We start from the raw sequence: 21,854 nt of genomic DNA on the forward strand, positions 1-21,854 counted from the left end.
TTTTATTTGTGTGATGTAAAAATTGAGTTGTCAACATGAGGTCATTGTAAAAAGATATTTCATTTGATGAATGAATGAATTCATTGCAATTTTCATCGTTTAAAAAAAGGAAATGATTGCATTGTCCCTCAATAGACATTTAAAATAACTCTACAAACACCATGACCTTTTCCTACTTTTTAAAACTTTAAAAAAAATACTGATTTAAAAAACTTCATTTTAACCACCGACAAACATTAAAAAATGGAATTGATAGTAAATAATCAAAACCCTAATTAATACATTTATTTTTTTTTTCAAAGTGAAATGTTAAAAAAACTTTTTAAAATTCTTAACTAAGAATTGGTGTCCGATGACACTATCGCTCCACAGAGCAAACAGTGAGTTGATAAAAAAGTAGCACAAAATGGACAGTTAGTATTTAAGTTACTTATCCACGTGGGTACAAGAAATTCCTGGCATGGTATTCCAAAAAACAGAGAAGAAAAAAATCATCTGTGTTGACTGTTATCCTTATATTTAAACTTGCAAATTTGTAGAGACAAATGTTCCGAACTTGAATCGAGTCTTGACTCATTTCGAGTTTATTTTCCTTTCCTTAGCGACCTCGTCGTTTGTCAAAGGAATAGCAATGGAAACCTCCAGTGTTTGTAGTTTATTATTTTTTCAATTCTCTCAAGTTCGAATGTATAAAAACTGAACAGAATTGATTATTCGTTCATACACGAGAACAGGAGATAGAGAGAGTTACCAGTTGTTAAAGTGGTGTCACAAAGCACCCAAAAAAATCTCAATAATGTTATTGACTGCAAAAGTTTTCTTCCATGATTTAAAGGAAAAAAAAAAAAAAACTACCGAAAATCTCGAGATGATGTTGGTGTAGATGGAAGTCGTCTTTGTCGTGTCGGGGCCCCAGAACCTGGTGTAGCTGATGATGAAATGCCCTTGGTTGGGGTTACACTGCCGGGCCTGTGAGACGTGGAATGGTGGGGTGAAAGTGTTGACGAAGTGGCGGTTGGGGTCGTAGGTCGTGACCTGACAGTCGATCCAAATGCCACGGTGGGCGTGGTTGCTCTGGGGGTGAAGATGTGAGCTCGACGACTGGTGGATGAGGAGATGGAGGTGGGGGTCTTGCGTCCTGAGATGTTGGAGGAGGAGGTGCTCAGGCGCTTGCTGCGATTGAGGTTACCTGTGGAACCTGTGTGTGTATGTGTGAGGTTGTTGGTGGTGGTTACGTTGTGTTTGTTTATGTAAGAGTAAGCGGTGATATGGTGGATGTGTTTTAATGATTTCGGGATGTTGATTTGTGTAGCAGTGGTAGTTGGTGATAAGTGTGATTGTGGTAGTAGTCACGTGTCAAGGTATTAAGTTATGGTGGCAGATGTAATTTAGTGTGATGGTGGTTTATAATAATTTAGTGGTAGCATTTTATACGAGTGGTTGGGTTGTGCGATGTTCGATGTAGTTTCAGAGTTATTTTTTTGTTTGTTTTGTTTTCGTTTTGTGTTGTAAATGGAGTGACGTTGTTGAAGGATGGGAAATTGAGGGAGAGGAGGGGAGATAAACCATAAAAAAGTTAGCAAGCAAGAATCTCTATATCGGTATAATTGGAAGACAATGAATGATACAAACATCATAAACAATAAATTAATACTCCGGAAATGTGTTAAATATGTATTTCCATTTATTTTCAATTTTCCCACCTAAAAAACTAAAATTTATTACAAGGAAATGAGCATCATTATCGTGATCACCATCATCATCATTATTTTTGCTGTCATCATTATTATTATTATTATTATTATTATTATTATTATTATTATTATTATTATTATTATTATCATTATTATTATTATTATTATTATTATTATTATCATTATCATTACTATTATTGTTACTATTATCATAATATATTTTTACAACCGATTATTAAAATCATTATCATATAAATATTATTATTATTATTATTGATTGATTAAATCAGAAATAATTATTCCTTGTTCTTGGATCCCATAAGGCTTATTGTGCAATCAAATCAAACGTGCAGGCACAAGTGTTATTATTATTATTATTATCAAATCAACAAAGCATTCAGTTATTGGATGACACACACAACAAGCTTCAATAGCATTTCAACTCTTCATAATCATGAGAATTCAAAATTTATATCTTTATTATTACTGGGCTGTTTTTGTCAAAGATTGAAAAAAAAATAATGCAAACAAGTAAATGATTAATTAATTAAAGCAAGAGCACGAAAAATTTGCATTGAGGTTGAAAAGTATTAAAAAGCTTGGGCAATAAGAAAACATTATTAAAAAGCATCAATTTGTTGGAAAAGAAAAAAAAAGATGAAATACCTTTTTGTAAATGTTAAAATAAAGGAAATTTAGATAAGTTTTAAAAGTTTTCTGATTAATTGAAATTTAGATATTTTTTTTTTTCTTCCCAAAACCAGTGACTGGATTTACAGCAGAAGACAAAATATTTAGGGTGTTTCTAGACAATGAGTTGCAGTCTTTTTTTATTTATTTATTTGGTGAATTGATCAATCAAATCATGGGGGTGACAGGACAGAACTATTTGGCCAGGCGGAGTTGTCGTACCAATCAGGTTGCAGGTTCAAACCCCATCACCGCCGCGAAATTTTAAAATTCTCTATTGTCTCCTGGCACTTTTCTACTCACTTCATCTCTTGTTAGAACTATTTGGACGACTTTAGAATACAAAGTCACCCACAAAATTAACGAAGTTGATATCCCAGTGCTAGTAAAGGATTAATAATACTGTGGTTATGCCCTATGTTTGAATCTATTTCCAAGCCATGCGTGCGTAGAATGGGATGAAAACGAACACCAGCATTTCAGGTGAGGAAGTCGCTTGGAAATATCATCATTGCACGGGTTTATATATATATATATATAGATTTTTTTTTGTAACACAAAATGACGAATGCTTACTAGTCCTACTAGCTCATTCACGGAAGCAAACTACCATAATATTACTATTTCAATACATCTGTTGTATATATATATTATATACTTTGTGCATGCAATACTGCAATCATATCAATGCAGTGTGTTTTGTCCAATAATGATAATTATAATATCTCAAATCTTCCCATCCATTCTACAACTACTAAGATTATGTCTTCAGAGCTAAATCGCAATTAAGTTTTTAAGTCAAAATTGTCAATAAATTTAAACAAAAGCTGGTTACGATTAGTTTCAAGACTGAAAAAAAATATACTATTAAAAAAAAAAAAAAGCTTCTTCGTGGTAAATCTGCCATTTTCAGATTGAGTTCAGGTCTAATTTTTGTCTTCATCTTTAAAATAGAAACTACGTTTTTTGGAAATAAGATGCCGCCACGATCAGCATAAAACGAGTTAAATTTGATATTGTTCACTTATTAATTGCTTTCATGAACGCTCATTTCTTAAACTGTGAAGTAGTGAAAAAAAAAAAAATGTACTCTTGGGAATACCAGGAATACGAGTAAGTACTCTGGGAAAACATCAAAACCTGGGATTTCATGCAAGATCCCAGATTTGACAGTTTTTTTATCGAGATGAGGGTCATTTAAATATTTAAATAAATTGCTTGATATTTGAAGGAAGAATTTTCTGACCCAAAATTTATAGTTTAATGTTTAATTTATCTCATGAAATTATTGTGGTTTAAAAAAAAAATGGTTTTAATTTTTTTTTCTTAAATGCTGAAAATCAAAACAAATACCATTTCCGTGTCGGTATTTTCCATAATTTATAAATCAACAGCCATTATCCTTGAGTTTAGTCGTTGATGTAGACGATAAGAGACAATTTACCCGTTTAGTTTATGACTGTAAATCATAGGTGGGAATTGGAAAACATACACTCAGAGGTCAAGCCAATACATTGGGGAATCTAGCGAGAGTTGTCTCTCTTGAAAAAATTATTTTAAAGTAAAAGTTTGAGTTTGAGGCAGATTTGAAAGCATTTTGGGGGGGGGGGGGGGGGGTTAATTTGACCTCTGGAAGTGTAAATAAATACATGCTCAATGACATTTTAAAGTAACGTCTGCCGTAGAATTCCCACCTATGATGAATACCTGTAGAAAAGATTTACTGTAAACATACCAAAATCATTGTTCCTCGATAAATTAGAACCGGTTGAGAACGGGTACCCGGAAGCAGGGGATGATAGATTGACCATGGATGAGGTTATACGACTCCGACGAAGCGATGATTCGTTACTCCCTGGTGATGGTGGTCGTGGAGGGGGGGTAAAGATAGATGGTGGTGATTGGAGAGGTGGTGGTGATGAGGATGGTGGTGGTAGCAGTAGTGGTAGTAGTGGTGGTGGTTGGTTGTAGATGTAGTTGTGAAGAAAATCACAAAAGATGGATGGAGGGGGGAAGCAAAAATAGTTAAGAAGAAGATAGGTTAGTAATGAAATATTGTTTTAATAATTTGTGTGTGAAATGAGTGAAATATTACAGTGGAAATTAGTGGTTTTCAATCTTATTCAAATACAACAGTCACAAACTCAACACTTTTTTTTTTAAAGGAAGAGGAGGAGATTGAGAAATGATAGAAGAAGAAGAGGAGGAGGAGGATGGTGAGGCGGAGGAGGAGGAGGAAGAAGAGGAAGAGAAGGAAATATAGGAGGGAGAGAAGGAAGAGGAGGAAGGAAGAAAAGAGGTTGTGAGGGAATAATAATCATGATCATGTTGCAGACAAAGACAAAACCTCAACGTGCTTCATGCACTCATTACAATATAGCAATGACTATGAAAAATGTTTTTTTCTCTTTTTGAGGAAATTTTTTGTCTAAAATCAAAGCCCTATCTCCACTGAGTAAAAATGTTTTTGAATTTTGAAAATCCATTCATAAATAAACAAGTTATGCAGTTTCAAAGGTGTCATTTATTTGGATGACCCGCAAAGAGGAAAAAAAACGCGAAAATATGGGACGCTTTTTCGGAATTTTTTTTCGACCTTTGGTTGTATCTTGCGTAATAAGTGGATTAAAAAATTGAAACTTGAAGAGCAAATTAGGATGGTGTTTTGTAAAATACGGGAAAAGTACTCGTCATATTCATATGAAATTTTACAACCAAAAAGAAGAAATGTTCATGTATTACCTTGTCAGCGACAAAACCTCCACGCCCGGTAGTTTTAGAAATATTTTACTCCAAAGAGTAAAAATCTATTTTTAACAGTCTTCTGGTAATCACAAGAGTTTTGTCGCTTGACATAATCTAAAATGACCTTTTTTCTAACTGTGTGCCAACTTTCAGTCATATTCATCGATAAACAGCGTCGTAATTAATTTTTTAAAATAGCATGTACGAAACGGCTTCGTCCCATATTTTGACGCGAATTCGGGCACTTCGTAAGCGAAAAAGAGGCCCAAAGATTTGTGCGGGATAGTCATTGCTATACAATAGTCCAAGGCGTGTTTGCAAGTTATATGTACTATATATATATATATATATATATATATATATATATATATATATATATATATTTATATATATATATATATGCAGAGACAAGATTCCTTCAATTCAGCATTCTATTTTACACATTCCATTTTTTTTTCTCTCTCTCAAAGTAATCAATCTGTTTGTTATCAATCACCATGGTAATCTATTTAAGTATAAAAATGATGAATACAAGCATGAGCTGCAATGGGAATGAGATAATATTATCTAACCCTGTACAGACTCCTTCATTGCCTTGACTGCAGCAAAGGCAAGGTTAAATGTCAATGACTATTCAATCCATTCCAGGTGGTTTCAACAGTACTAATTCTTCTTCTTCTTCTTCAACTTGACACAGTAAAGTTGAAAGTTTACATTCATGCTGATCCTAATGGCATTTAATTCTCTCTGCCCAATGCGCCATCTGTATTTATCATCATGGCATAAAATGACATAATTCTCTTTGGTGTTATCATTTTTTCCCCAGGTAGCTCAAGCACCTTTTGTTTCTGAATAATTCAGAATCAGTGAGAAAGGATCAATAAAACGACTCTCATCGTTTGTAGACTTTAAAAAAATATTGAACCCAATCCAATGAAAATGTAGCCATCTCACCATAATTTCTTCTCACGACTCGTCATAAAAGTATTGCGAGAAAAGGACATTTCATGAAAAAAAAGTTGCTTAAATAAAAATATTTCAAACTTAAAATTCCAAGACTAATAAACCTAAACTATATAAATTAAACAAATATGAATGTTTAATTTTAATTTTCTAATATTTTTTTTTCGCCAGATTAGCACATTTTTCAATTCAAATACATTGTATGTGAAGTAAGTCATGCCTTACACAATTCAGGAAGTGAAGAATACATTCAGTTGTGTGTGTGTGTGTGTGTGTGTGTGTGTGTGTCATGAGATGTGTTATTTTGTTATCAAAATCCACACGTGATTCATTCACAATCATTTGTGACTGAGAGGTAAATGGTGTGTAGTGTGTCATCATTGTGCGTGCAATCCACAATGTCATAACACATTCAATGCACGCCTGCCTTGTTGGAATCTCCAAAATAAACAATGGGTTATAGAATCTATATATATAGTTCGAAGATGACATCACTCAGGTCTTCGTTATTGTTTTTTGCCATCCGCGTTTATGAATAATGCTCACTGAACTGTATTAACCCGACTATAAACGTTCATGGATACACACAGTTTTGTGTGTTGGTCCGTTATACTTCCGGATGGCAATGTTATGAGCTTCTTAGCCAAGCGCATACTATCTATATATACATTCATTGTGTAGGGACTAAACAAACGTACGGCTACGGTGACCATAGCAATGATGGTCATTCCTACTTTTGCTCTGCCTCGTCCCAGGCTTACCCGATCCGATCCGATCCATATAAAAGCCTACGGGATCTCTCGATCCGTCTCTCACTCTCATTCTTCTATCACTACTCTCACCCGATCCCTACAATTCATCATAGACCTAAATTAAGTAAACCACATTTTTATACTTTAATAATTTAATAGTTTTAACTTAGTAATTCCGTAATCACCAGCCATTTGGGCCCATCCCAGCCATGGAGTCCTACAGCCAGAATACCGAGTTCTGGCAATCACCGTAGTTACTACAATTGGTAAGGGAAGTTGATGGTTCTGATTAACTTTTCCACGATTGCAGGTTTTACCACAATAAGAATTAAGTCATTTTCTGTAGCAATTTACTGAACCTGTCGAGGGGTCACTCGTATCGCACACCCGTAAGGAAATAATTCTTGCGATAAAAAAACACGAGCAGCTTACATCAAATTTAATAAAATGAGTAATTATTTGTATCTGGTTTAACTGAAAGTAAAAGCTAGAGTAAATAATAAGAGAATTTGAGCTGTGGATCAACGGTTATATCAGGGTAAATTGCAAAATAATTTTTGCTGTGAAACCCCCTTCCCCGTAGTGTAAGTGTTTAAGTCACAAACTTGTGGTCCCAACAAGAGATGAAGTGAGTAGAAAAGTGCCAGAAGACAATAGAGAATAAAAATTTTTATTCTCTGTTGTCTTCTGGCACTTTCCTACTCACTTCATCTCTTGTTGGGACCAACATAAAGTGCCTGCTCCACTCACTTTTCTGAATTAAAAACTTGTGGTCCGTGGTATATTCCAACACACAAAGCGCATGAATCTATTTAATTGCCGTTTCCATCATTTCTCTTCAACTTCAGCCTTAGCAAATTTGAGTTTCACGCAACACTAATGAATTTGTTGTCGTTTTTATTTTTTGGCATTATATGTGGAACCGTTTCTTAAATTATATCCATACTGAATAAATTCTGAATTGAGTTGGATGTAAATAGCAGGGTTTTTGAAAAGTATTTCGAGATTGGAAGAATTTCATTCTAAGTTTTAAAAAATCTTGACGGGGGGTGGATGTGTGTAAGTGTGTGTTTGGAAGGGGAGGGGGGGGGGGCTGTGTGTAAGTGTGTGTTTGGAAGGGGAGGGGAGGGGGGGGGGCTGTGTGTAAGTGTGTGTGTTTATGATTCATGATTTATGTTGTAAACACTCTTAACTCTAAGACGGACACAATGACTATGAGATAGTTTCCATTATTTATTTTTCTTAGTTTTCTTACAGATCCACATGTTGCTTGCATTTCAAAAATTATTTCTGTATCCAAACACGCACAATAATCTAATAATATATTCAATCCTGAAAACTCGTATCCAAATCCAATCCAGAGCTGTAGTCCACAGACAATTTTCAAACAAAAATGGCCGACTCTCACCAACCTCAACGAATTAATTCAAAATTCAATGTAAAAACTAAGACTAGAATCAAAAATGTTAAATGAAAATGTATGAAAAAGAAGAGACAGCGACTAACACTGAAGTAAAATTTATCACTAAGGAGGACTAGATAAAACACTATCTTAGAAAAAACTGTTCTAACACTGAAATAAAATTTATCATTGACGACTAGGTGAAAGTAATATCTCTTAAAAAATGCTAAAACAAAATTACAAAGACATCTGAGATTGGAAATTTTTTAATGGAATAAAAACGTTAAGTTCTAAAAAATATAGGAAATGGACGAAAGAACTATCAACCATATTCCCCTTTTAAAGGAAAATGAATAGATAAGTTTTATAAACTTGAAATTTAAAATTTCGAAAACACGAGTTGTTGCGTTAACTCACTCAACCCTAACACCGACTATATCCGTAGTTTACCTGGGGTTACTTTTACCCCATGCATTTATCATTACATTTTTATGAGACAAATTGAATGCATAGTATCAAATTTAATGTTTTTAGTTTTTGCATGTTAATGATAGTTGAATAAAACTATCTATGTACATGCTCATTTTTAATACATTTTTTTCCAATTTTGAAAAGTAGCAAAAATCTCTAGGATTGAGTGAGTTAATAAACGGGAAACAGGAAGGCTGTCACTTAAATGTGACAAAAAAACAAAAAACAAAACAAAAAAAAAAAAAACAAACAAAACCGCAGAGCCAAATCCAGAGTCCAGGAAAAGAGGTATTGAAAGAGGAGATGGAGTAGGACTGTCCTGTCAGAAAGTTGCACTGAAAAGTGCGCAAAGTTGCACCAGAAAATCAAGGAAGTTGCACCAAAAGTATGGCCCCCAAGTATGAAAATAGGGTTAAGTTACCGGCACCGGTACACAATGTTTTGATGAGATTTGGAGAAAAATAGCCTTTTTTAGTGGGATTTTCCACAAAAGTTGCACCAATGTTGCAAAAAAGCATCAAAGTTGCACGACGGTTGCAAAAAGCGGCAAAAGTTGCAAAAAACGCGAATTCGCGTCAAAGTTGCAATCGCGAATTTCTGACAGGACAGGTAGGAGTTATTTATTTGATAAATCTGTGAATGGAGCCTTGAATGAAGAAATAGGCTTTAGATTAGAATCCTTGGGGGGCAGAAGAAAAGGGTGGAAGACAATCGATAAGATGAAAAGCAGGATTGCCCTTGTCTCAAAATGATGTTTGTTTGTTTTTAAGGGTTTTACGGCGCTTGCAACACATTAAGGTCATATCAGCGCCAGTAAAAAGGAAGAAAATGGGATAGTAAAAAGTTCTAGAATTACGATTATTAAAGCACCCAAGAAAAAGTAAGACAAAGGGGAATTGGTTCAAATAGGAAACAGGTCTCAAAATGAGGAGGTAAACAGCCCAAAACTGGAAACGTTTGACACGCCACAGGTACAGCCCTAGAGTCCCAAATGTTATGCATAGTTTGATAATCCCCCTCCATTCCACACACACACACACACACATGCGTAGTGATCAAGTGGTGAACACGTCTATTTGTTTACATTCCAAGATGGTTTTACTAGTGGTGGGCAAGACGTGCCGATTACTTCTCTGCCGTTTGTCTGGAATTTAATTATTATTAATGTTTTTATTGTTTTTTTTTAATTGGCTGAAGAAGGGTTTTGAGTCCAAAACGTTCTATGTTTGTTATTTTTGGTCTTTTTCTTTCGAAACTGTTATATTCAATTTAGTACCTTACTTTTTTTACAGCCTCTGTCAGCTTAATATTCACACTTAGCCTTGTTGAGTCCCAATTGGAACCAAGAGGTGGAAAGTAGAAGAAGTCGAGTGTCACTAACTTGTCACAATGTTTTATACTGGTTTGGCAACTTTAAAATGGATAACATGTTTTACCGATTTTTAGTGTTTGTCTCTCTCTTACTCTTTATATTTATTTAGTCATTTTGTGCGATGTGAAAATATCGAATATTTCCAATTTTTTGGATGAATAAAGTATATTATTATTATTATTATTATTATTATTATTATTATTGTTATTATTATTATTATTATTATTATTATTATTATTATTATTATTATTATTATTGTTGTTGTTGTTGTTGTTGTTGTTGTTGTTGTTATTATTATTATTATTATTATTATTATTATTATTATTATTATTATTATTATTATTATTATTATTATTATTATTATTAATATTATTATTGTTGTTATTATTATTATTATTATTATTATTATTATTATTGTTATTATTATTATTATTATTATTATTATTATTATTATCCGTTTCTGATAACATAATTATGTGCACTGGAAAAAAAAACATTGGATACAACCCAATTCTTTTCAAATATATTGCAGGAATTTGCAATTCTTTTCTGGAGTTTTTAGAATCCTTAAGGATATTTAGATTATAAGACGCTGGAAATGTTAAAAACAAACTTTTATCAACCATAGATAAAAGAGAAACAGAGAGAAAAAAAATCAACAGAAGAATAAGATAAATAGATAAACTAATAGACCAAAAAAAAAAAACAACAAAAAAGAAACGAATAAATAAATAAATAAATAAATAAATAAATAAAATCAATAAGCATATAACTAAATAAGTGAATAAAATATTGACAAAAAGAGAGAGAAAATAAAAGAAAATGCAATATAGTTTAAATAATAAAAATAATAAAAGAAGTGATCTTAAATTATAGAATTTTCAAGAATAAAGTAAATAATAGATAAATAATAGCCAGACAGGACAAGACTGAAAAAGCAACAGTGCTCTAGAATATATTGTGGTTATTAGTTATTTGAAAATCCAGATTATTTGGTCTAAATATAGACAATACGTTGGCTTGTTTTTGTTGTTGTTGTTGATTAGATAAGATAAATGGTACAGAAGCCATATCGGAAGAAAAACAGTTGTGCTATATAATTCAGTATAATTAATATAATTATAAATTAGCAGAGGGCTCGAGAGAGAAATGATTGAATAAATAATTGAATAATACACGAAGTGCCCAAAGCACAGAAGAATGGCAGTGGTTAATAAAACTGAAAGTGATAATAATAGTAGGGAGATAGTGGCTTTTTTTATGGTTGCAATGATACTACCTCCCGTGTTCTGCTGCTGTTGCTGGAGTGAGGAACTAGAACTAGCCGAGCCGAGTGGGGATGGAGAAATAGCTCCTGACGTTCTGGAAAAATCGGGTCGGGACAGATCTCCGTGAAAACTATACCGGTGACGAATGTTACGCGACCGGTTCGACCGGCTGCTGGTTGCGGTTGCGGTGTGGTTGTTGTTGTGTGTTGCGGCTGCCATTGGTGACAGTAGCAGACCTCCTGTAGGGGAAGTGGGGGGATTGTCAGTACCTGATGAGTTGGAGGATGCGTAGCCCGTGTCGTTCTGGTGATGATGCTGCTGCTGTTGTTGTTGTTGCTGCTGCTGTTGTTGTCGTCGTCTTACTCCGGTTGGGAATGGGGAAGTTCGTCCACCGGCGCTGCCTCGTCTGATGTAGTGATGACCGCCTCCGCCGGGACTACTGGTGTGGTTGTTGGGAGTTCCGTCTGGCAGGCCTAGAGTATCACGAAGGTCCATATTAGTTCTTCCCTTAGCTGGTAGGGTTTTTTTTGTTTTTTTTTTTATCAGTAGAGGGGAGGTAATTGGGAGAAAAGAAAGGGAGGGGGGGAAGGAGAGTTGGGGAGGGAGGAGAGGGAGAGGAGGCAGAGAAAGAGAAAGAGAGAGAGAGAGAGGGAGAGAGAGAGAGAGGGAGAGAGAGAGAGAGAGAAAGAGAGAGCGAGAGATAAATATAAAGAGAGAGCGAGAGATAAATAGAAAGATAGAGATAGAGAGATAGAGAGGGAGAGAGAGAGAGAGAGAGAGAGAGAGAGAGAGAGAGAGAGAGAGAGAGAGAGAGAGAGAGAGAGAGAGAATGATTTCAAGTCAATACACAACACAAGGCAATCATCATCAAGTGACATTCGACCACAGGCAATCCGTGATGCAGGAGGACAATTTATCAACACCAGACAGAAAGAAAAAAGGCCATGAATAAAAATAGAAAGAAAGAGGAAAGCAATCAAATGGAATTTCCCCCAAAAAATTTGAAGGGATGAAAGTCACAGCACAAAGAATGAACAAAATATATGAAAAAAATCCCGAAAAGACAATAAGAAAATCGAAGGGAAGCGGAATAAAAGGAAAAAAAAAAACATCACACATTACAAAATAAAACAAAATCAAGTGTTTTTAACACATCAAATTTTGTTTGAAAAGCAAATGGCAAACAAGCCCCAAAAACCAATTGATATCAAAAGCATAAAACGCATATTAAAATTTTTTTTTTTTTCAAAACCAGAGCAGCAAAAAAAAAAAAAAATGAAGAAAATAATCCAGATTTATGGAATTAATTCATCCCAACGAAAAAAAATATTTAACAATAGGTCATCGCGTATTTTGATTTTAATTTTATCCCCGATGTGGAGTGTTTTGTGAAACAGGAAATCAGACGAGGGATAGAAATTAATGGAGGAAAAGTTTGAAAGTGCATACAAGAAAAGTAATTTATTTATTATGGGTGATGGGTGGGAGGTGGGATGGATATGTTTTGTGGTATTTTTTGAATTGAAAAAAAAAAAAAAAGAGATGGAATAAAATCCAAGAGTTAGAAATTGACAGACGACAGATCCAACGAGCAATGAGTCAGGGGAGAGAAGCATTATATCCAACGAGGTATGAGTCAAGGGAGAGAAGCATTATATCCGAGGTATGAGTCAAGGGAGAGAAGCATTATATCCAACGAGGTATGAGTCAAGGGAGAGAAGCATTATATCCAATGAGGTATGAGTCAAGGGAGAGAAGCATTATTGGAATAAACAGAAGGGAAAAGGTTAGCAAATTTGAAATGGAGAGCCAGAGGAGAGAATGTGAAATATGGGACAGGGAGAGGAGGGAGAGGAGAGTGAGATGGAGAGGGAGAGGGAGGGGGAGGGAGGAGAGAGAGAGAGAGAGAGAGAGAGAGGAGAGAGAGAGAGAGAGAGAGAGAGAGAGAGAGAGAGAGAGAGAGAGAGAGAGAGAGAGAGAGAAAGAAAGAGGGAGAGAGAGAAGGGAATTATTTGTTTTCAAAAGGAGTTTTTTTTTTAAGCATAGGAAAATAAAAAAAAAAAGGGGTAATGAGAGAACGAAAACAAAAAGAAGAGGGAAGTGGGTGGTGGCAGAGTGTGGGGTGGAGGGGGGAAAAAAGAAGAGATAAAAAGAAGAGATAAAAATATATTGTTAGTGTTAGAGATTTAGGAAGCTACACACTTGGAAAGCTGCTGAAAAAAATAAGAGATGAGGTTAAAGTAGTTCATGCACACATTGAAATAGGATTAGACTGGTCAGACAGTTGTTGACTTGTTACTGGTGTCAGTGGTATGCGGCGTGGTTCGCCTTATTTACTCACTCAATCCTAGAAATTTTTGCTACTTTTCAAAATTGAAAAATAAAATGTATCAAAAATGAGCATGTACATAGGTTTATTCAACTATCATCAAGATGCAAAAACTAAAAACATTGGCTTTGATACTACGCCTATAATTTATCTCAGAAAAATGTATTTAAATATGCATGGGGTAGAAGGAACCCAGGGTAAACTACGGATATAGTCGGTGTTAGGGTTGAGTGAGTTAAAGAAAAAAAAATGTCAATACCATTTTATTTAAACCCAAAGAGTAGAAAGCAAGCAATCTCTAAATAAACAAACAAACAAACAAAAAACAAAAAACAAAAAAAAAAATAACATTGCACTGTGCAAAAAAAAAAAAACAAAAACAAAAAAAAACAAAAAAACAAACCCTAAAGATGATTACTTCAAAGATTATAGTTTGTGATCGCTTTGACTTGCAGACGACAGGAAGAAAAGAAATGGATTGGCTGACCACTCTTGGCTCGGAGATGAAATAGCAGCAAAATCACTTGTATATCTCTATACAGGAATCAGCAGTGACCTCCACAATTTAACATCCGAAACAATACTATTTCAGACCGTTAGAAGCCAGTTCACCTTCGATGGATGGGAGGACACGAACATAAATGCAAAGACAAGCAGACCTGTGAAATCCTATGCTCCTCACGGGGAGAAGAGGAATAAGTCCATTTCATCATTCAATCTTGACAATTAACAAAAAGCTCATCAAAGGAAGGCAGTCTTTTTGTAACAAAGGAAAAAAGAAAGCAATTTTATCCATATAATAAAAAAATAAATAAAAATAGAGCATTTAGACCAATGAAGTTTTTTCTTTGTTATTGATTTCCCCAAAATCCCAAAAAGCTAAAGAGTTGCCTTTGTCATTCATTAATGGCTGAGAAAAAAAAACAAAAAAACATTAAAAAAAAAAAAAGCAGTCTTTACAAAAACGATGCAGCAATTGCTTTCCTTATGTACAAATCCCTTCAATACGATTTTAAAATCCTTGTTGTGTTTGTACAAAATATGAATAATAATGTGAAGTTGAATGTAAGCTTCAATTTAATTACAAAAACAGATCAAAGGAACGTTTTGGGTTTCCCCTTTATCAACAAAACAGGATGAATGAAACACCACAGATGAATGAGATGATGTGCACATCCTGTTTTGTTGATAAAGGGGAAACCCGAAACGTTCATTTGATCTGTTTTTGTAATTAAATTGAAGCTTACATTCAACTTCACATTAATATTTATTTCTTCGAGCTTCGAGCAGCAACATTTACATTGTACGATATATAAACACTGACAATTTTAGAAACAACATGAGTGTTAAAATGTCTGACATTGTATTGTATGGAATAGTATCATGCTGGAAAGAAGAATACATTATAGAGATTTATAAATGGTTGTTAATTCATGGAGAAAAAAAGCTCACAATCATGCAAATGACATATGAATGGGTTTTTTTTTTCCCCCTGCAAACTTCAGAATTTAAAATAATAATAATAATTTTTAAAAATAAATTCATCCGAGTTTTGAAATGTTATCGATATATTGATTGATGCTTGATCAGAATTATTTACTTCAATGAATCAAGAGCACTTCAAGAAGGTCAACAAACAAAGCCATATTCCACAGGGCAACAACACAGTCATATATAGATAGTTTGAAGATGACGTCACTCAAGTCTTTGTTATTGTATTTTGCCATCCGCGTTCATGAGTAATTCTCACTAAACCGTATTAACCAGACAATAAACATTCAAGGTTACACACAGTTTTGTGTGTTGGTCCGTTATACTTCTGGATGGCAATGTTATGAGCTTCTTAGCCAAGCGCATTCTATCTATATGTAGCTTCTCTTATCGATAAAATATTTTCATTTGGGAGTAACAGTCACCCTATATAATACCTGTGACTGGATACTTATTGCCGATATAGTCTAGTGAGGCAATGTGTGTCAAGTAGTTTATTGAATGAATGTATGTTTCAACTGGAAAAAAAAACATCACAAATGTGGAAATATACAACTGAATCTAAATGCAAAGGAGGTGATTATATTCTTATCACTCGTTGGGGGGGGGGGGGGGAATTAAATGAACAGATTAACAAACACACCATTTCACCCTTTGAACCAGAGTGCAGACAATTAGACTCAGGTTTGAATGAGTACCTGGCTACATACAGGCAGTGACAGATATTGTAACAGTGCTGGTACCAAAAAAAAAAAGGGTGCCAAACAGGCGATTGGTACTGCATGAAATGGAAATATGGTTTCATTATATGGCCTGAGCACGATTAATCCGTAGAAACCTGTTTTATAAACGCTCCTATCTATCAATTCCATTCATCTATTTATTTATCTAACTTATGGAGCAAAAAAATACTAACTTTTTTATTTAATATAAGGCTTTGATCATCAATTTATCATGATTTTAATTTCCAACAATAACATTGTTTAAAAAGCCTGCATTCATTTTTTTTTTTTTGCTGAATATTAGTATTAAATAATTACATTGGTAAAAATTCATCAATCCACAACCAGCTGAATTGTTAAAAAAAAAACACTTGATTATAAATAATAAACATTATATGATATGATAAATAAATCAGATTAAAAGAATATAAGAAGATAATTATAGATAAAAAGGGAGAGAAAATACAACGGGGTTGAAAAAAAAAACAAGGGAGATAACTGTAAAAAATCGGATATCAAATCCTCCCACGTATTTATTCTCCTCTTACAACCACTGAGTGAGTTTCAGAAAACAATTTTGAAGTCAAATGACATAAAATAATACAGTACGAGCGGTTTTTTATATATATATATATATATATATATATATATATATATATATATATATATATATATATATATATATATATATGTATATAAAAGAATCTTTTGGATTGAAGGAAACAAATGAAGTCTGAAGCAAATAAAGATGAAATGGAGAATTAAATAAAACCCTGCAGGAAATGAAGAAAAGAATCCGTTGAAATCAAAACTCAAAAGAAAGAAGAAGAAATATCCAATTCCCATACACGAGATACATAAAATAAAAAAAAATAATAATAATAAAGAATGAAATAAAAGAAAAAAAAAAACAAGAAGAGAAGAAGAAAGTAAAGAAAGAAGGAGAAAGAGAAATAAAAATTATCTTGAAACATCCATAAACATAAAATATAATTTGGATTGAAGTAAAAAAAAATAAACAACAACAATAAATCTTGAGCTTTTATATAGCGCAATATCCACTAAACGTGCTCAAAAGCGCTTTACAAGGGGTCCCTGACCAACAGAGACACGTAACATGTAGAACCAGACATGATTCTTGTTAGGTGATCTTTCAATTTTTTTTTCCCGACTGAGACAACGCTGTTAACAGCCAAGTACTCATTTTACACTTGAGTACGGGGAGAGAATGTGACTCTTCCAAGGACTCAATTATGCGCAGAGCGAGGCTCAAATCCAGGACCTTCCGATCCGAAAGCGAGTGTCATACCACTAGACCACATAGCCGAACAAAGAGAAAAAGAAAGATTTCATACTAAAAAAAAATTTTAAAAATGCAATTTTGGTATCATTAATCATTATAATACATCAATAATATATATCTTAGAATCATGAAAAATAAAAAACCCAAAAATCTACAAATTAAATAAATAGGGCTGATGAAAAGCATCAAGTCCGTACCCATTGGACTTTCTGTGCCGCTGCTTGCTAGAAAAAACATTAGAAAATACCAATTTATATCAAATTCATGAGAGAGAGAAAAATCAAAGACCTAGAGGGCATTGACAGTGCTATCACCTGCAACTAAATTGAACTCCTTGGTTGCCTAGTGGTTTTCGTACACGGTATACTCTTCTTCACTACTGATTTAGGTAGTTAATACTGCTATAAACTGCAAACGCTTCATTTCTTCTATTCTATAACTAGAAGAATTCTACTTTCATTTTCTGCTTACAGTTTACCGACTGAGACAGCAGTTATGCCTATTTTTTTTTCTTTCTTAAACTGGTCTGTTATTAAATCAAGAGTTATTCCCCTTATGTCAGCCACCAGAGGGAGGGATACTTAACGAGTAAGGTCAGCCTTCGACCTCTCAAGGTAACAAAATATATGGACAATGATCGTCCTGTGAGGTTCCTGATTACCATCAAAGTTTTTGTGCTTTGAAATGGTAAGTAACAATTGCCTTCAATCATTTTGATATTATACTGGGAGAATTTAAGAGATTTTCATCATATCGTTATTATATTTATGGACATCCCATTCAATGCTGGATAGATGAAAATATGGAATTCTTTACCACCTAAAACAAGACAATGTGAAAGTTTACCAGTCTTCAAACAGCATTTAAAGAACACATCTTTTTCATTCTGCTCTTCGTGATTCTATGTGAACTTCAACAAAGCAGGATGATTGAGACACCACAGATGAATGAGATAATGTGGTAGTGGCGTAGTTAAGATGAATAAACAAAACATTGGTTGGCAGGAAATATTATGCTCCTTTGTAAGGAAGCACGATCTGTGGTGTTTCAATCATCCTGTTTTGTTGATAAAGGGGAAACCCGAAACGTTCAATTGATCTGTTTTTGTAATTAAATTGAAGCTTATATTCAACTTCACGTTATTATTTTTCTTCGAGCTTCGAGCAGCAACATTTACACTATGTGAACTTCGAACAAGATGTGTGTGTGTGACTGTTGTGGTGAGTTTTGTGGTCGAATGAATGAACTTGTGTGATACCAAAGAAAACTATTGTAAAGCACCTCAGCACTATTTGTGGATACTGGTGCTATATCAAATAATAATAAAAAATAAAAAACCCAAACAAGTCCCTACACTTGACCCGCCCACCCTTCTGGTAGCTGAAACCAGTTGTCAGAATGCCTTTATGCCAGTTGCTGGAGCTCAGACCGTGACTTTTTAACCTACGTATTATCATTAATATTTATGTGAAGTGTTTCTAAATGTCTACAATGTATCCTCTACAAACTGTGGAGTGATTCTCCAATAATATTGGAGGTTTCCACAAGAAGAAGAAGAAGAAGATAATAAAACGATAGTAAACTATAACACAGGATACACGACATTCACCTTTGCACGGATCATTCTGTTCGACAAACTCTTCAAGGGTCACCCATCCCCCGCCAACTCGTACCATCACGGTGTGGTTGAGGAAACGGACCAGGCACGTCTTCTGCTTTTCTCCAAACTGATAAAAAAAGAAAGAAAAAAAATTAAAATAATAAAAGTAAATATTATGAGACTATTTCGATGGTGGTGAGGATGATGATGATGGTGATGATAATGTTGACGATGCTGCTGCTGCTGATGATGATAGTAGTAGAGCATGGCTACACCTCCAAATGTATTTCGTCAACCCAGCATCTAAAGTCTTCCTCCGCCCTAAGGATGGTTTCGTAGCCACCTTCAAGTTTAGTGGCTGGACAGTGGAGGACAAAGTGATTGCTGATGATGATTATAATGTTGATAATGATGATGATGACTATTCTCTAGATTCATTATGTTAATCAAATCAAAATTATAGCTTATTCCCTTCTTTTATTTAGCCCTGTAAAATGGAAAAACAAGTAATTAGTTTTATTTCTCAACACAGAATCACTTTTGGTACCTATTCACTCTTCAGACGTCAGTCTTTTTACCTCTTTTAGATTTGGTTAGGAAACAACTCCAAAAATGCAAGACATATTATCGTTACTTTCACATATTATGATATGATGATATGATATGATATAAGTCCATATTTATGTAGGCTTTTACAGCCTTTTATCTGCTCTTGTGCATTCGTGAACGTATTTAATTCAAGTTATTATCTAAGAGACAAGTTTCACATGCTATCACATCAACAATAAATTCTACGGAACTGAGCTCCCCAGGAATGAATGGGTAACATTGAACAGAGTACGGGCAAAAATTGGGAGAACAGCTGGAAGCATGAAAAAGTGGAGGTTGGCCGAGACCAGCTTGTGTACATGTGGATGTCCAGACCAGACGATGGAGCACATCCTTAGAGAATGCCAGGACGGACACAGACAGCTACACTGACCATGACCTAAGAGTCTGCTCCACAGATGCTGTGGGGTGGGTTCGGTGTTGGAGCGACAAGCTATGATGATGATGAACAATGTTTGTTTTTGTTTTTAGGTGTTTAACGGCGCTTTCGACACTATTTAGGTCATTTAAGTGCCCGTTTCTGTCTTTTATCAATTTTTATCGGCCTTGAGGGGCCATAGCTGCTCAATCGTGTAATGTTGTAATAAAATTTTTATAAAATCATAATAGTTACATGTTTGTAATGTAAAAATATCTATTTACAATTTCTGCAGGAGTTCACATTCCTGCAGATACTTTAAAATTGTAAGTGGATCGACCGACTGGAACAGAGACTTCAAGTCCCTGTTTTCATAAAGTTGTGACCTTATTTGTTCTAACTCTGTACATTCAATTGAACAATAAATTATCAACACATTGCATAGTAATGAAAATTTTACATACTATCTTAAATGCTAAAATTATGATTTATCCAAAAACTACTGGTTATTTCTAGTTGTTTTATAAAATGCATACAAAATATACGACATAACAATATATATTCTATGCACCATTAAAGTGACCAAATTTTTTTTTTCTGTAGTACATGAAATGAATAATGATAAAGTCACACCAAATCAATCATTTTTGACCAGATTAAATAATAGGGTTATCTGACGATACTGAAAATGTCTTTAATTTTCTATGAAGTTTTACAGTTCTTGCATGCGACACTTTTAGGATATTTCAACACCAGTAAAAAAGATGTGCGGCTATGTGGTCTAGTGGTATGACACTCGCTTTCGTATCGGAAAGTCCTGGGTTCCAGACTCGCTCGGTGCATAGTTGAGTCCTTGGAAAAGAGTCTTTACTCACATTCTCTCACCGTACTAAGGTGTAAAATGAGTACCTGGCTGTTTACAGCGTCCGAAAAAATTGTAATATCGCCTAACAGGCGTCATGTCACGCCCTACATGTTAAGTGTTGCTGTTGGCTTGGGACCCCTTGTAAAGCGCTTTGAGCATGTTTAGTGGATATTGTGCTATATAAAAGCTCAATTTAATTTTAAAGACGAAAGGGGAAAAGTCACGGATCTATTCATTTTTGTTTCAGACGACATTTCAACGTTACCCTGTATTTCCCTTCATCCAGCCATTCGGCCCTGAAAGGGGTGCGGCAGGAACAGGAAGAGAGTTCCTTTTCTATCTCCTCATGGATGAGCTCCACATCGGACTTGGCCTTGCGTGTGTTGTTCTTGGTACGGTTACGCTAGAGGGATCAAAAATGTTTATAAAATAATTTTAACCGTAGTAACAACTTTTTACAAATTGTGATAGGAACAATTAATCATCAAAATATGAGTGTATTTATTTATCTATTTTTTTGAAACCATTTTGTATGAGTTGTAGTAGGTTCTTTTTTTTTTTTTAAAAGAGCTTTTATTCAAATTTATAAATTGATAAATTTGTGAAAAAGAGACTGTATGATTTTAGCAATAAGTGTTAGAGGGAACTCTTTAACCAAAAATGTTTATAAATTAATTTTAACTGTAGTAAAAATTGTGATAGGAAAAATTAATCATCAAAATATGAGTGTATTTATTAATTCTATTTTTTTAAAAACCATTTTGTAATGAGTTGTAGTAGCTTTCAATAAAAAAGGAGCTGTTATTCAAATGTATTGATAAATTTGTGAAAAAAAGATGATTTTAGCTATAAATGTCAGAGGGAAATCTTTTACCAACAATGAAATAAAATGCTTGATAAAACCCTTTGATCACATTTATATTGAGCATGTTTAACTCTCTCCTTACCAGCCATTTTCAGAATTTTCCCTGAAAATTCCCACCCACCCAACACAAAAATAGATTTTTTCTACTCAAACAGAAAAGGAACAAGTACATCCCTTACATAATATTGTCCAGTGTCTAATTTTTATCGCTATAACAAAGTATTTTCTTTATAATTGGTGATGTACAAAGGATATCATAATGAGAAAAATGTGAGGGTTAAAAGCTTGCGTTATTTTGTAAGTATTTGAGTACATTTGATGGAAATTGCTCATGTTTCCAACCTCCTTATCAACT

At 34.1% G+C, this 21,854-nt stretch overlaps 1 protein-coding gene across 1 annotated transcript in view; it reads right to left on the minus strand.

The window, feature by feature from the left end:
- Positions 1-283: 283 nt before the first annotated feature.
- LOC144958638 (uncharacterized) overlaps positions 284-21,854 on the minus strand; it is a 257,198-nt gene continuing 235,627 nt past the window's right edge. The window contains exons 55-59 of the mRNA XM_078890740.1: positions 20,900-21,037; positions 18,812-18,929; positions 11,369-11,869; positions 4,120-4,239; positions 284-1,198 (exon numbers count right to left, since the gene is read on the minus strand). Of these exons, the coding sequence (XP_078746866.1) occupies positions 852-1,198; positions 4,120-4,239; positions 11,369-11,869; positions 18,812-18,929; positions 20,900-21,037 (1,224 nt within the window). The 3' untranslated portion in view covers positions 284-851. The remainder of the gene's footprint in view (positions 1,199-4,119; positions 4,240-11,368; positions 11,870-18,811; positions 18,930-20,899; positions 21,038-21,854) is intronic.

The sequence above is a fragment of the Berghia stephanieae genome, chromosome 13 (assembly GCF_034508935.2).
Source record: "Berghia stephanieae isolate SIO BIC M18660-M18661 chromosome 13, UCSD_Bste_1.3, whole genome shotgun sequence".
NCBI classification, from domain to species: Eukaryota; Metazoa; Mollusca; class Gastropoda; order Nudibranchia; family Aeolidiidae; genus Berghia; species Berghia stephanieae.